Genomic DNA, 12,421 nt, shown 5'->3' with positions numbered 1-12,421 from the left:
CCTCCAACCCGCAAAGGGACCTCGTAGTACGGCGGTAAGGGTTAACGGTCACCGTTGCCATTAACGGTGACCGTTAACCCTTACCGCCGTCAGTGTAATGAGGCCCAGTAACTCAAAATACAAAGAGCCTTCTCTGGGAGTAAGACCGCATTACTTAAAATAACTTCTTTGCTACGCAAATGCCCCTCTTTGGGAGCCAGCCCAGGGGACAACAGTCATTCACTGGGTCATTTTGCACTGAGTGGAGTGCAACATAAAAACGTAAAAGAAATGGGGCAATGCTTTTATTCTTTTATGTTGTGCACCACCTCAATTTCGTGCCCTTCCAAAGCATAGGAAGTGCACAAAGTGGAGTTGGCATCTCCATTTTGCTTTCCTCCGTCTTGGAAGAACACCAGGTTTTACACCTATATGAGATTTTCATGCAGACATAAGACAAATGGATTCCTATGGAATACATTTTGCATTTGGCCCTGCTAATGAGCAGTTGGATTCCATAAGAAACCATTAGTGAATGCAACTTGCAGGTGGCTTTTTTATTTTTTTCAATTTTTTAGTGTTCATTGTTTATTATTACAAACCTTATACTGTACAATCTCTAACCGTCTCAAAAACCTCGACCCTGCCTTCACTTCATTCCCCATTGACGGCGCCGTCATACCCATCCTGAAACATGTAAAAACACTGAGAGCCTACCTGGATGCAGGACTGTCTATGACCAAGCATGTTAATGCATTGGCCTCCTCCTCAGTTTACACCTCCAAGCTCATCTCCTTGGGTTGTCAATTTCTCTCCCAAAGCAACTGCCTTACACTCTCAAGAGCCATCGCCATCAGTAAACTGGACTTCTGTGACATGCTCCTCAAGGGTACCCGTGCGCAAGCCTTGCTAAGCTCCAACTTCTTCAAAATGAAGCTCTGGGCCTCCTTCACTCCGACCACCACCCTGCAACTGGGCGAGAGGTCCACCTGCTTACCTGTCAAAGCCTGCATTAACGTCAAAGGATTGTCCATTGCACACCGTTGTATCTACAAAGAAGACCACCTCTACCTAAATGACAACATCGCCTAGAAACACCTTGTGCGCTCTCTGCGATCATCCAACATCACTGTGCACAATTCACGCTTTAAAACCAACAGAGCCTGAGGCCCAAGTTTATGTCACTGCACGCTCTCTTTGGAACTCACTACCCCCAATATCAGAAACAAACGCTCCTACTCAAAATTAAAAAAACTTGTGAAAACCCGGCTGTTTAACAAATATGAGTAACTGTCTATCTCACGTGTACCACAACTGTTTATCTATTCACCCACTGCTTCTCCTCCACTGTACAGACGCCTTGATAACTCTGGGTTTGAGAGTTGCACACGTTATTTATTTATTTGTTTTATTTATAAAGCGCACCAAGCCCGTAGGCAACTGGCCACTGGTGACAGTGGTAGGAACAGCCACAGTACACATGTTTATTATATATTAGAAGTACGTGAGAGCTAGGAGCACCCCTAAACCCGCTACCTACGCTGCATGGCCTGTCACAAATTCAAGTAGCCTTAGAAAGACTAGTGAACATGATCACTGCTATGAAAGGCGCGTGCTTACTACATGGAACCACCACTAACATAGTCCGATTCCTGTAGTAAGGCCCTGTGGCTACGTAGAACACTGGTCACAAGTTCAGAATCTTAGCTCATTCTGGACAAACAAAGGGGCCGGCTCGCTGTTTTTGTTGCGTCTCCCCCGTCAAGCGATGCTCAGGAAGGGGTTAACGCAGACTTGATCTCGAAGCAGTCGCAGCGCTGCAAGGGCTCTTTAATGAGGACTGTTAAGGTGACATGTGAACACAGGCACGGAGCAACGAGTTGACGAGCCTGGCCTCGAGTTGGCAATGATTTGTGGCCTGCAAACATTGCTGCTGAGTGTTGCGAGAGTGTTGGCCCAGGGCTCCCCTGGGGGGAATACTCACTTTCCACTCTCCCAGTAGCAGGGGATGGGTTTCTTGAGCCTGGCTCCCCACTTGGGAGGGCAAGATGTACTGCTCTTCGTTCAGAGAGGAACACTAAAGGAAAAGGACAATAAAACACGTGTGAAGAAAAGGAGAGGAAAGGTTGGATGCTTCCTAAGAGACCCCCCATGCCCACCCCCCCTCCCGTCTGCAACCCCCCCCGCCCCCCACCAGATGTGGTCTGACAGACTCAGACTTCAAGATAAAGGCCAGGCAAGAAACCATCCCTGCAGAGGGCCACCAAAGGAGGCAGGGGCCCACTGCTCCAAGCCACTAGGGGGCAGCACACAAGAACACGGGATGCTGTAGGGGAGGATGGGTCAGCAAGGCTCCAGATATGTGCATATTATAATAATAATAATATTATATTAGCCTTTGCAAAGCCAACAGTTTTGACTTTTGGTTTGTAAAGGCAGGCATGTTTCCACATACATTTTTTTTAATAGTATAACCTGTGTACTCCATTTTCTACAAATCATCTCCAGTATATTAATAACAGGCAAACATTGTTCTAAATCTACTCAATGTGAGAAGGGTTTCGATGAAAAGGGAATGTGCCACTAGTCATGCTACTGGCATATGTGTATCCCCCAACAAATGGCAGAAACAAAGCTACATGCCCACATGCATTTACCATAACACTCGGTTTTCCTCATACAGCTGCTAACACAATCTCCCTGAGCCAAAACTAGCGGAATGGGGCCTTGCTTGTGTTTAGCATTTGCTGGCAGTTTTGCAGGTGCATAGCATCGCAAATAAAATCTGAGCTGTCCCTTTCCAGCATTCAAACCTGTAGAGTACACACAGATTCCGCGACATGTGCATTAGCCCCTTGCGCTGTTTCAGTGAGCGAGTGAATGGGACACTTGCATTCAGCAACATGAGAACAGAGCCTCTGGTGCAAATCAGACCATAACACTGGAACTCACGAAAAACAAGAGCCCTCATTATGAGTGACTCGGGCTGGAAAAACGTGCCAGTAACAACGGTTACCGACCCCTTGTCTGGACAGGCTCACTCTGAGTCTGTCGATAGGGGCTGTGAACTACCGGCAGGCCTGGCCTGCCACTAGTTCAGGGCCCTACCAATAGAATTTTCACTGAAGCACTGCCACGTTACTAACGGTGCCGGTACTTCAGTGTTCCCCTTCCCGTGGAGTCAATTGGAAACTTACCGTTCCTCCACTGCCCGTAATATCCCAGAATTACCAGGATATCAGGCGGCAGAAACGGTAAGCCAAGGTTTCCAGTAGGGCACCGTCCTTCCCGGCAACCTTGCAATGAAGGCCAAAGAGTGGTGAAAAAGGAGTCATATGGAGGACAAAGTGGGCTACTTCATTAATGTGTTTGTGGTGAGGAAACCTTGGCACATTGGAATGCAAGGTGGCAGGCTGCTCCCCCAAGACGCTCTGAAGGCTTTTATAGATTCTCTCTCTCTCTCTCTCTCTCTCTCTCTCTCTCTCTCTCTCTCTCTCTCTCAATCTCTCTCTCTCTCACTCTCTCTCTCTCTCTCTCTCTCTCTCCCTTTCTCTCTCTCTCTTTCTCTCTTTCTCTCTCTCCCTCTCTCCTCTCTCTCTCTCTCTTTCTCTCTCTCCCTCTCTCCTCTCTCTTTGTCTCTCTCACTCTCCTCTCTCGCTCTGTCTCCTCTCTCTTTCTCCCTCCCTCCCTCTGAGACTGAGACAATAAAGGCGCTCTGTCTGTGGCAGTGCTTTACAAAAGGCCTCTGCTACATTTAAAAGGGGCACCTGATTAACCTGTGGAGAAAGATGGCGTCCAATCACTCTCTGGTTGACCCACCATGCCCTACTGGCTAGCTTGGTTCATTCTCAATTGTTCCCATCCCCATCGGCTAACCCTAATGTTTCGGTTGGTTTCCCCATGAAAGCTTCCTTTTGCATTTTCTAGGTGGATGACTCTTGACCCTTGATGAAGTTTTCTAAAGTCTTCTTTGTAGTCCTAACCCTGGCGAGGAGGAGCATTAGGGAAGGAGGGAGATCTCAATGGTCTTCTAGTTGGGCATGCCCATGTGGTAGTCATGATCGAAGAATGTTCCCTGTTTTAGGGTGGTATGCCCTGCCAGGACTCGGGCATCAGGCCCCTTACGCCTTCACTCCTTGGATTCAGTGGTAACACTACCAATACCAGAGCCAAATTGTGCCGGAAGGGTTGGTAGTTTTGTGGAAAGCAGGCATCTCCTACTTACTGGCCACGTGACTGAACAGTTACGATGGATGACAGAACAATATGGTATTTATTAAATGAATTTATGGCACTCTTGTGCCAAATGAACAGGAGCAACGCAAGGCATGAACAGACTGGAGGAAATCTGCCCAGTATTACACTAGTAATGGTGGGGACAAATGAGAGCGATGCTGTAAAAAAAGAACTAAAGGAAGCAGGATTGGAGGTGGAGCAGAGTCAATATGGATGAACATTCTAGAATTTAGGAGCATGGAAGGAGAAAGAATGGAAACAGGACTGAGTACAGAGAGCTTGAGGGACCGCTAATAGAAAGTGAGATAAGGATCGAAGCGGGCCAAGGGGGAGAGAAAACCGATATAAGAGAAATTACATAAGCAGGAGTTAGACCATTAATACATTTGAAAACAATAGAGAGGCGATTACAATGAAGATGGGCAGGGAGAATTTATGGATAGCAGGGTAGGAGAACGTGTGGAAGTAAAAGTAGACGACAACAATGAATATAAGATGAATAGCAGAACTACAGAAGAGGATCAATGAAGAAAGATCATAGGCTGAAAATCCCAAAAAATGGAGGAGCAATTTTCAGGTCAGTAAAAAAACAGTTTGAGGACAAGGGAATCGAGTCTGGTAACCAGCAATCTGGATCAAGAGTTGGGATATCCCTTTCCCTCGGGATTTACTGGGATCCCCACATACTAACTGACAATCAACAGGCCTTACCTTTGGGAAGAAAGTGCGCGTGACAAAGTGCTTGTACTCCAGGAAGGGTATTCCCTGGCTGCGGTTCAACTCCTTGGTTAAGTCCGTCATATCCGTCTGAAGTTCTGCAAATCCTGGACAATGAGGAATTGGCAAGGTAAGAGAAGGGACATTCAAGTGCGGAACACAGTATTCATCTTCACAACAACCAGCCACCTCCAATCTAAAGGCAAACACTAGGATAAGAGAAAGGAAGCAGAGTACTAGTGGAACATGTAAGTATTTTCCAACAGACCGCTGCCTTCCACATGCCGAATGGACTGAGGCAGAGTCATTTGTACACCAGCCGCAGTTGACCTGCAACTGACTTTGTTGGAGTAAACCTATCAAATTGGCTTTTACAAATTTACATTGTGTTTTTAAAAATGTATACTTTAGGGCAGTTTTGGTCTTCTCTAATTTACATTTTTAGGGGATGTGGGTGATGATAGGAGTATGCTGTTGAGTTGGACTACCCTTCTTAGCACTGTTTTGATTTAAAAGGTATCCTTTGATGATGTGGTCAGAAGGATAGCTCAGGTGCACCGCGGTCACCTATGGAAGCAAATTGACACAGAGCAACAACAGGTTCGATCCCCAGGTCTGTGCTTAGAAATCACTGTGCATTAAGCGTGTTATAAATAACCAATTATTATTATACAAAATTAATCTATGAAAATTTGCACCCTCGGTTCATTGCTTTACCTTCTTTTGGGCCGGGAGGATAGCTCACGGGCAACGCATTTGTCTTGCAAGCAAGACAACGCATAGCAACACAGGTTCGAATCCCAGGCTTGCGCTTAGAAACTGGTCGCTGGTATTAAGCACGTTATGAAAGAACCATTATAATTTGCTTACGCCATCTTTGTGTCAGATTCTGGGAAAGTTTTGAAATTGTGTAGCTGTCACTGGGTGGAAACTCTAGTGCGATGCATTGTCTCCCTATTTCCACTGCCCTTTCCTGCTGTGCTTCAGCTCGCCACCTCCACACGAGTCCCACGATGAACGCATGCATTAAACATAGGTTTCAAACCTGTACAGGCGGCCCTTATATAGCTGCCATAACCCTCATCCGGCGGGACAGCTTTTGTTTTTTTCTTCGGATGCTCATGTTCTCCTGCTAGTGTGGTGTTTGTCTCTAAATGCATGTTTGCTCTTTTTTCTTAATGTTGTATTTTGTTTTTTCATTTGCTTTCCTTTTCTCCAATTGCTCCTTTTTGTATTTTTTTAAAGATAGATAAACCTTAGCTTTTTTTGTGAATTGGGCCATTTACTCTGTTTTTTGAAGTACTTCTGAGCATCAATGCTTACATTACACTTTTTAAGTCTCGAGCCTGTTCCCATCCTCATTTCTCTGTGTTCTGCATGTACAAGGATCCATCTACAGTATATAAGGTGCAGGAGAATGTAACTTGATCTCTGCTTGGATCCGGGGCGCCATCTTAGGTCAGAGCTCTCAGGTTTCCCCATCCTTTTGCATTCTGGAACTTGGAGTCCGAGTTTCGAAATGTGGAAAGAGAGTCTTCAAGTCCTAGAATGCAAAGAATAAAACCAGGAGTGGATGCCCTATTCTCGCATGTATTGGGGGACAAGTGGGGGCTCTGCTAGTTATTGGCACCAGACACACTGCATTCAGAACTTTCTCATCAAGGGAAAAACATGACGGAGCTCATTTTCAATACTCAACGTAATTCTGTGGCGAGACCTTTTACGTTTGCCCTTTTGTGTGTACAGGTCCCCGCCACTCAATTTTCCTCATGTGCACAGTATAGTGCAAAAGGGGAAGGTGTGGTGGTGAGGGGGTTAAAAAGCTGGCATACACACTTGTACACTGCCATACAAATGAAGTAAATGCTGCCTACCTTGTGCACATGGCAGGCAGCGTTTAAAGTGGATTCCTATGCAGTCCGCCTGCTTCTTGCATCCACAGTTTGTGCCCCGGGATGCAAATTCATGCCGGTGCAAATGCTGTAGTATTTGCATTGCAGAGAGGAAGGGAGCGTCGGAAAGATAAGTTAAGATCCGTCCTTCCTCTCCGTCTTACAATTACATGAAAAATGAGCTGTGACGTGAATGAATGGCGTAAAAGCCTTCATTAAAGTTACGTGCACATTCAGAATGAGCTCCGATATGTGCTAACAGCCTCAACAACTGCCTGTTGACCCTTTCTGTACGGAAGGTGTCATTCACACTCCTATGCTGGGATGTCATTGTGGGTTGTGCAAAGGAGGTCATTGAGGGTTGTGCATAGGAGGTCATTGAGGGTTGTGCATAGGAGGTCATTGAGGATTGTGCATAGGAGGAGGTCAATACATAGGACAGGGGTGCACAACTGATTTTGACAGAGGGCCGAAAGTACCTTACATGAGGGCTATAGTGGGCCGAAAAGTAAATGTGGGCGGGGCGGTAGGCGGGGCGTGGTAGGAGGCTTTTTAAACCCCCAATTTGTACTAAACACATGGAAAAAGAATGTTTTTGAGAGGTAACGATTTTTATTTGCATTTCAAACTTACATTTTGTACTACACATTTTCCATTGTTATAATTTATTTCTATTTAGTTATTGTATCTCGCCTGTTTAATTAACTTATATATATTTTATTGACCCTAGATACACTATGCCCCATGGCCCCCTCACCCCAACCAAACACTATGCCCCATGTCCCTCACCCCCAACCAAACACTATGCCCCATGCCCCCTCACCCCCAACCAAACACTATGCCCCATGGCCCCCTCACCCCCAACCAAACACTATGCCCCATGTCCCTCACCCCCAAACAAACATTATGCCCCATGGCCCCCTCACCCCCAACCAAACATTATGCCCCATGGCCCCCTCACCCCCAACCAAACACTATGCCCCATGTCCCTCGCCCCCAACCAAACACTATGCCCCATGTCCCTCACCCCCAACCAAACACTATGCCCCATGTCCCTCACCCCCAACCAAACACTATGCCCCATGGACCCCCTCACCCCCAACCAAACACTATGCCCCATGGCCCCCCTCACCCCCAACCAAACATTATGCCCAATGGCCCCCTCACCCCCAACCAAACATTATGCCCCATGGCCCCCTCACCCCCAACCAAACACTATGCCCCATGTCCCTCACCCCCAACCAAACACTATGCCCCATGGCCCCCCTCACCCCCAACCAAACACTATGCCCCATGGCCCCCCTCACCCCCAACCAAACACAATGCCCCATGGCCCCCCTCACCCCCAACCAAACACTATGCCCCTTGGCCCTCCTCACCCCCAACCAAACACTATGCCCCATGGCCCCCCTCACCCCCAACCAAACACTATGCCCCATGGCTCCCTCACCCCCAACCAAACATTATGCCCCATGGCCCCCTCACCCCCAACCAAACACTATGCCCCATGGCCCCCCTCACCCCCAACCAAACACTATGCCCCATGGCCCCCCTCACCCCCAACCAAACACTATGCCCCATGGCTCCCTCACCCCCAACCAAACATTATGCCCCATGGCCCCCTCACCCCCAACCAAACATTATGCCCCATGGCCCCCTCACCCCCAACCAAACATTATGCCCCATGGCCCCCTCACCCCCAACCAAACCCCCCAACTCAGCACACACAAACATGCACCCATACAGACCCGAACCCCCCACCCCCCAACTCAGCACACACAAAAACATGCACCCATACAGACCCGAACCCCCACCCCCCAACTCAGCACACACACAAACATGCACCCATACAGACCCGAACCCCCCACCCCCCAAATCAGCACACACACAAACATGCACCCATACAGACCCGAACCCCCCCACCCCCCCATCTCCAAACCCCCACCCCCAACTCAGCACACACACTCAAGCATGCACCCATACAGACCCGAACCCCCCACCCCCCCAAATCAGCAAACTCTCAAACAAGCACCCATACAGACCCAAACCCCCCCAACTCAGCACACAAAAAACATTCAAATCAAAACATTCATACACATCCGATACACATCCGACACCCCCCCACCCCGCATCTCAACATACACACAAAATACATTCAAACACAAACATTCACACACCCCCCCACATCTCAACATACACACAAAATACATTCAAATACAAACATTCACACACCCCCCCACATATCAACATACACACAAAATACATTCAAATACATTCATACACATCCGACACACCTCCCCACCCCCGCATCTCAACATACACACAAAATACATTCAAATACAAACATTCATACACATCCGACACTCCCCCACCCCTGCATCTCAACATACACACAAAATACATGCAAACACAAACATTCATACACATCCGACACACACCCCCACCCCCGCATCTCAACATACACACAAAATACATTCAAACAAACATTCATACACATCCGACACACCCCCCCCACCCCCGCATCTCAACATACACACAAAATACATTCAAACATTCATACACATCCGACACACCCCACCACCCCCGCATCTCAACATACACACAAAATACATTCAAACAAACATTCATACACATCCGACACACACCCCCACCCCCGCATCTCAACATACAACATACACACAAAATACATTCAAACACAAACATTCATACACATCCGACACACTCCCCCACCCCGCAAAATACACACACAAACATAAAGCAAAACAAACCCGACACACAAACACAAACAGACCACTTACCGGAGACGTGCTGGAAGGCAGGCAGGTAAGCGGCAGGTAAACTGGAATCGCACTACGACTGGCGTGGTCCAAGGCTGAAATGCCTTCCGGCATCAAGCCTTATGGACCACGCCAGCCGTAGAGCTGGCCCTCCATTGGTGCAGCACACGCATTACGTGGCTCGTAGGAGCGACGTGATGCGTGTGTGTGCTGAGCCAATGAGGGCCAGTGTTTTCACCGGCCCGGAAGACAACAAAGACTTTCATTAGGAAAGTCTTTGTGCCTCGCGGGCCGGTCAAAAGGGCATGGCGGGCCGCAACTGGCCCGCGGGCCGTATGTTGTGCACCCATGACATAGGATGTCATTAAGGGTTGTGCACAGGAGGTCATTGAGGGTTGTGCATAGGAGGTCATTGAGGGTTGTGCATAGGAGGTCATTGAGGGTTGTGCATAGGAGGTCATTGATGATTGTGCATAGGGGAGGTCATTGAGGGTTGTGCATAGGATGTCATTGAGGGTTGTGCACAGGATGTCATTGAGGATTGTGCATAGGAGGTCCTTGAGGGTTGTGCATAGGAGGTCATTGAGGGCTGTGCATAGGAGGTCATTGAGGATTGTGCATAGGAGGTCATTGAGGGTTGTGCATAGGAGGTCATTGAGGATTGTGCATAGGAGGTCCTTGAGGGTTGTGCATAGGAGGTCATTGAGGATTGTGCATAGGAGCTCATTGAGGATTGTGCATAGGAGGCCATTGAGGGTTGTACATAGGAGGTCATTGACGATTGTGCATAGGAGGCCATTGAGGATAGTAACTATTTATGAGAACAACCTCATATTAAAGGAGTGCGCTCCTTATTCACAGAGTCGCAGAGCAGTGCAACCTGTTACCTTTAGTTGCAACTTTCTTCTTTAATTGCAAATCTTGCAACTCTCTGGCAAGGCTTGAGTGCAGTATCTTGCACAATGCTGGTGAATTATAGTGCTCTCACTAGACAGTGGCCCCTTAAAACCCATAGCTGCCAAGTAGCCCCTTATCATGGGTGGTCCCCTTGAGCCAATTCTGCATTCTCAAACAATATCACTTTGCATTCTGGGACATGTAGGACCACGTTTATAAAGAGGATCATTTAGTTGAGAATGGAAAGTGCTGCTGCTTGAAAACCCAGGAATGGAAGTAGGTAACAAAGATCACCTGGGCCGCGGCGGTAGTGGTGCTACGTCGAAAAAATAGACCCAAGTCAAACAACCTTTCTCTCACCAGACAGGGCCGATGACCAGCATCCTTGTTACCTTTGCGGATCTCCTCGCGGATCTGAGACTCCATTTCTTCCATCTGCACCAGCGTCTTCTGCCAATAGCGCTCCGCGCGCCGGCTCTTGGTGCAAAACACAAAGAGAGCTGGGAAAGTAGAGAAAGAGAGGGGACTGGTCAGCCCATGTCAGAGGCATGGTCCTGGCTGAGAGGTCAGCTAATCCTGGCAGGTATGCTATAAACCCTTGCACTCTAATACCACGGCTGCTTCTCACCAGCTTGCGTCCTTATGGTTATGAGACCCCTCCTGGGTAATACAGATTGAGACAACACTCCTACTAACGCCAACACTCCTACTAACGCCAACACCCTACTTAAAAGCATGATCAGTGCAAGGATATATTATATATTCAAGCACATGGGAGGTGATCTTTGCCCCCTCCCCTTTTTTTTGTGGTTACACCTGCTGGTGACACCTTAAGTAGCTGCAGACAACTGCATTGCTGTGCATCCAATCCTTCTTAGAAGCAGTGATCGAAGTGGGTGGGAGTGGTGCTCCTCTACTTTTTTAATTAAGTTTTACTGTTCCTTTGTTTTTATTTAAAAAAAAGAAACCATTCCGGAATGGCTTAGTTCAAAATACAAGTGTAGGAAGAAGTTGAAAACTGCACTGCAATGAACGTTCCCTTAAACTGCAGGCGCATTCGTTTGGGGGTTTAGATGGTGTGTGGGAGGGGCGCAATGGTGGAGGTGGTCGGGAGCGGGGGCAGGCCAGCAGGGAACATAATTCCACTACTTCATTTTGTACACTTCGACCACTGCTTGGAAGAACAGAGAGGACTGGCCTGTAGGGTATTCCGGAGAATTCCTGTGATGCTGGTGGCTCTGAAAGTCAGGTAGGGCTGGAGTTGAATCAGATCCAAGTCAGAATGATGGGCAGACTATGAAGCCCAGCCTTTGATGCTCTTAGCGGGAACCTGCCACCCACTGCTGGCAGTGTCTCAGGTGGCTGCGTACAGCCTTGACTTTGCCCCAGAAGCGCCCTGCTGACCCGCATCCTCCGTGCCACTCACCGACCACAGACAGGAGCAGAAGGATGCTGCAGATGACGATGGACACGATGATGGCCGTCTCGCTGCCGCCCAGCTGGAGCATGGCGATGGTCTGGTTGAACTTCCCCACCTGGACCTGCAGGAAGGCAGAGTTAGCACAGTCAGTAGGAGGCCCAAGGCAAGCGTCAATCAAGGCCTCCACCTAGGTCTCCACCTAGAATGGAGACAACTGTTCTTAAAATGTCTTGTTTTACCCTATATCATACACATAAAGGCAGCGGTCGTAGTGGGCGGGAGCAGTGCTCCTCTACTTTTACTGTTCCGATACGTAGAAGAAACCGTTGCAAAATGGTTGAGTTTTAAAATAAATGTTTAGGGAGAAGTTGAAACTTGCACTTCGGTGCACTACACTGAACATTCCCTTAAACAGCAGGTGCGTTTGTATGGGGTTGTGGATTACGCATAGTAGGCGTGTGGCGATGGGGTTTGTGGTGAGCAGGGACCTACTTCTTTTTCCA

The 12,421-nt window shown here is 48.1% G+C and overlaps 1 protein-coding gene across 1 annotated transcript in view; it reads right to left on the bottom strand.

The window, feature by feature from the left end:
- Nucleotides 1-12,421, bottom strand: part of PLXND1 (plexin D1) — a 352,004-nt gene that overhangs the window by 83,290 nt on the left and 256,293 nt on the right. The window contains exons 20-23 of the mRNA XM_069643445.1: nucleotides 11,925-12,039; nucleotides 10,891-10,998; nucleotides 4,927-5,039; nucleotides 1,964-2,056 (exon numbers count right to left, since the gene is read on the bottom strand). Of these exons, the coding sequence (XP_069499546.1) occupies nucleotides 1,964-2,056; nucleotides 4,927-5,039; nucleotides 10,891-10,998; nucleotides 11,925-12,039 (429 nt within the window). The remainder of the gene's footprint in view (nucleotides 1-1,963; nucleotides 2,057-4,926; nucleotides 5,040-10,890; nucleotides 10,999-11,924; nucleotides 12,040-12,421) is intronic.

Source organism: Ambystoma mexicanum, chromosome 2p, assembly GCF_040938575.1.
Source record: "Ambystoma mexicanum isolate Mex_15411 chromosome 2p, UKY_AmexF1_1, whole genome shotgun sequence".
In the NCBI taxonomy this organism is placed as follows: Eukaryota; Metazoa; Chordata; class Amphibia; order Caudata; family Ambystomatidae; genus Ambystoma; species Ambystoma mexicanum.
This window is presented reverse-complemented; position numbering and strand designations above follow the sequence as displayed.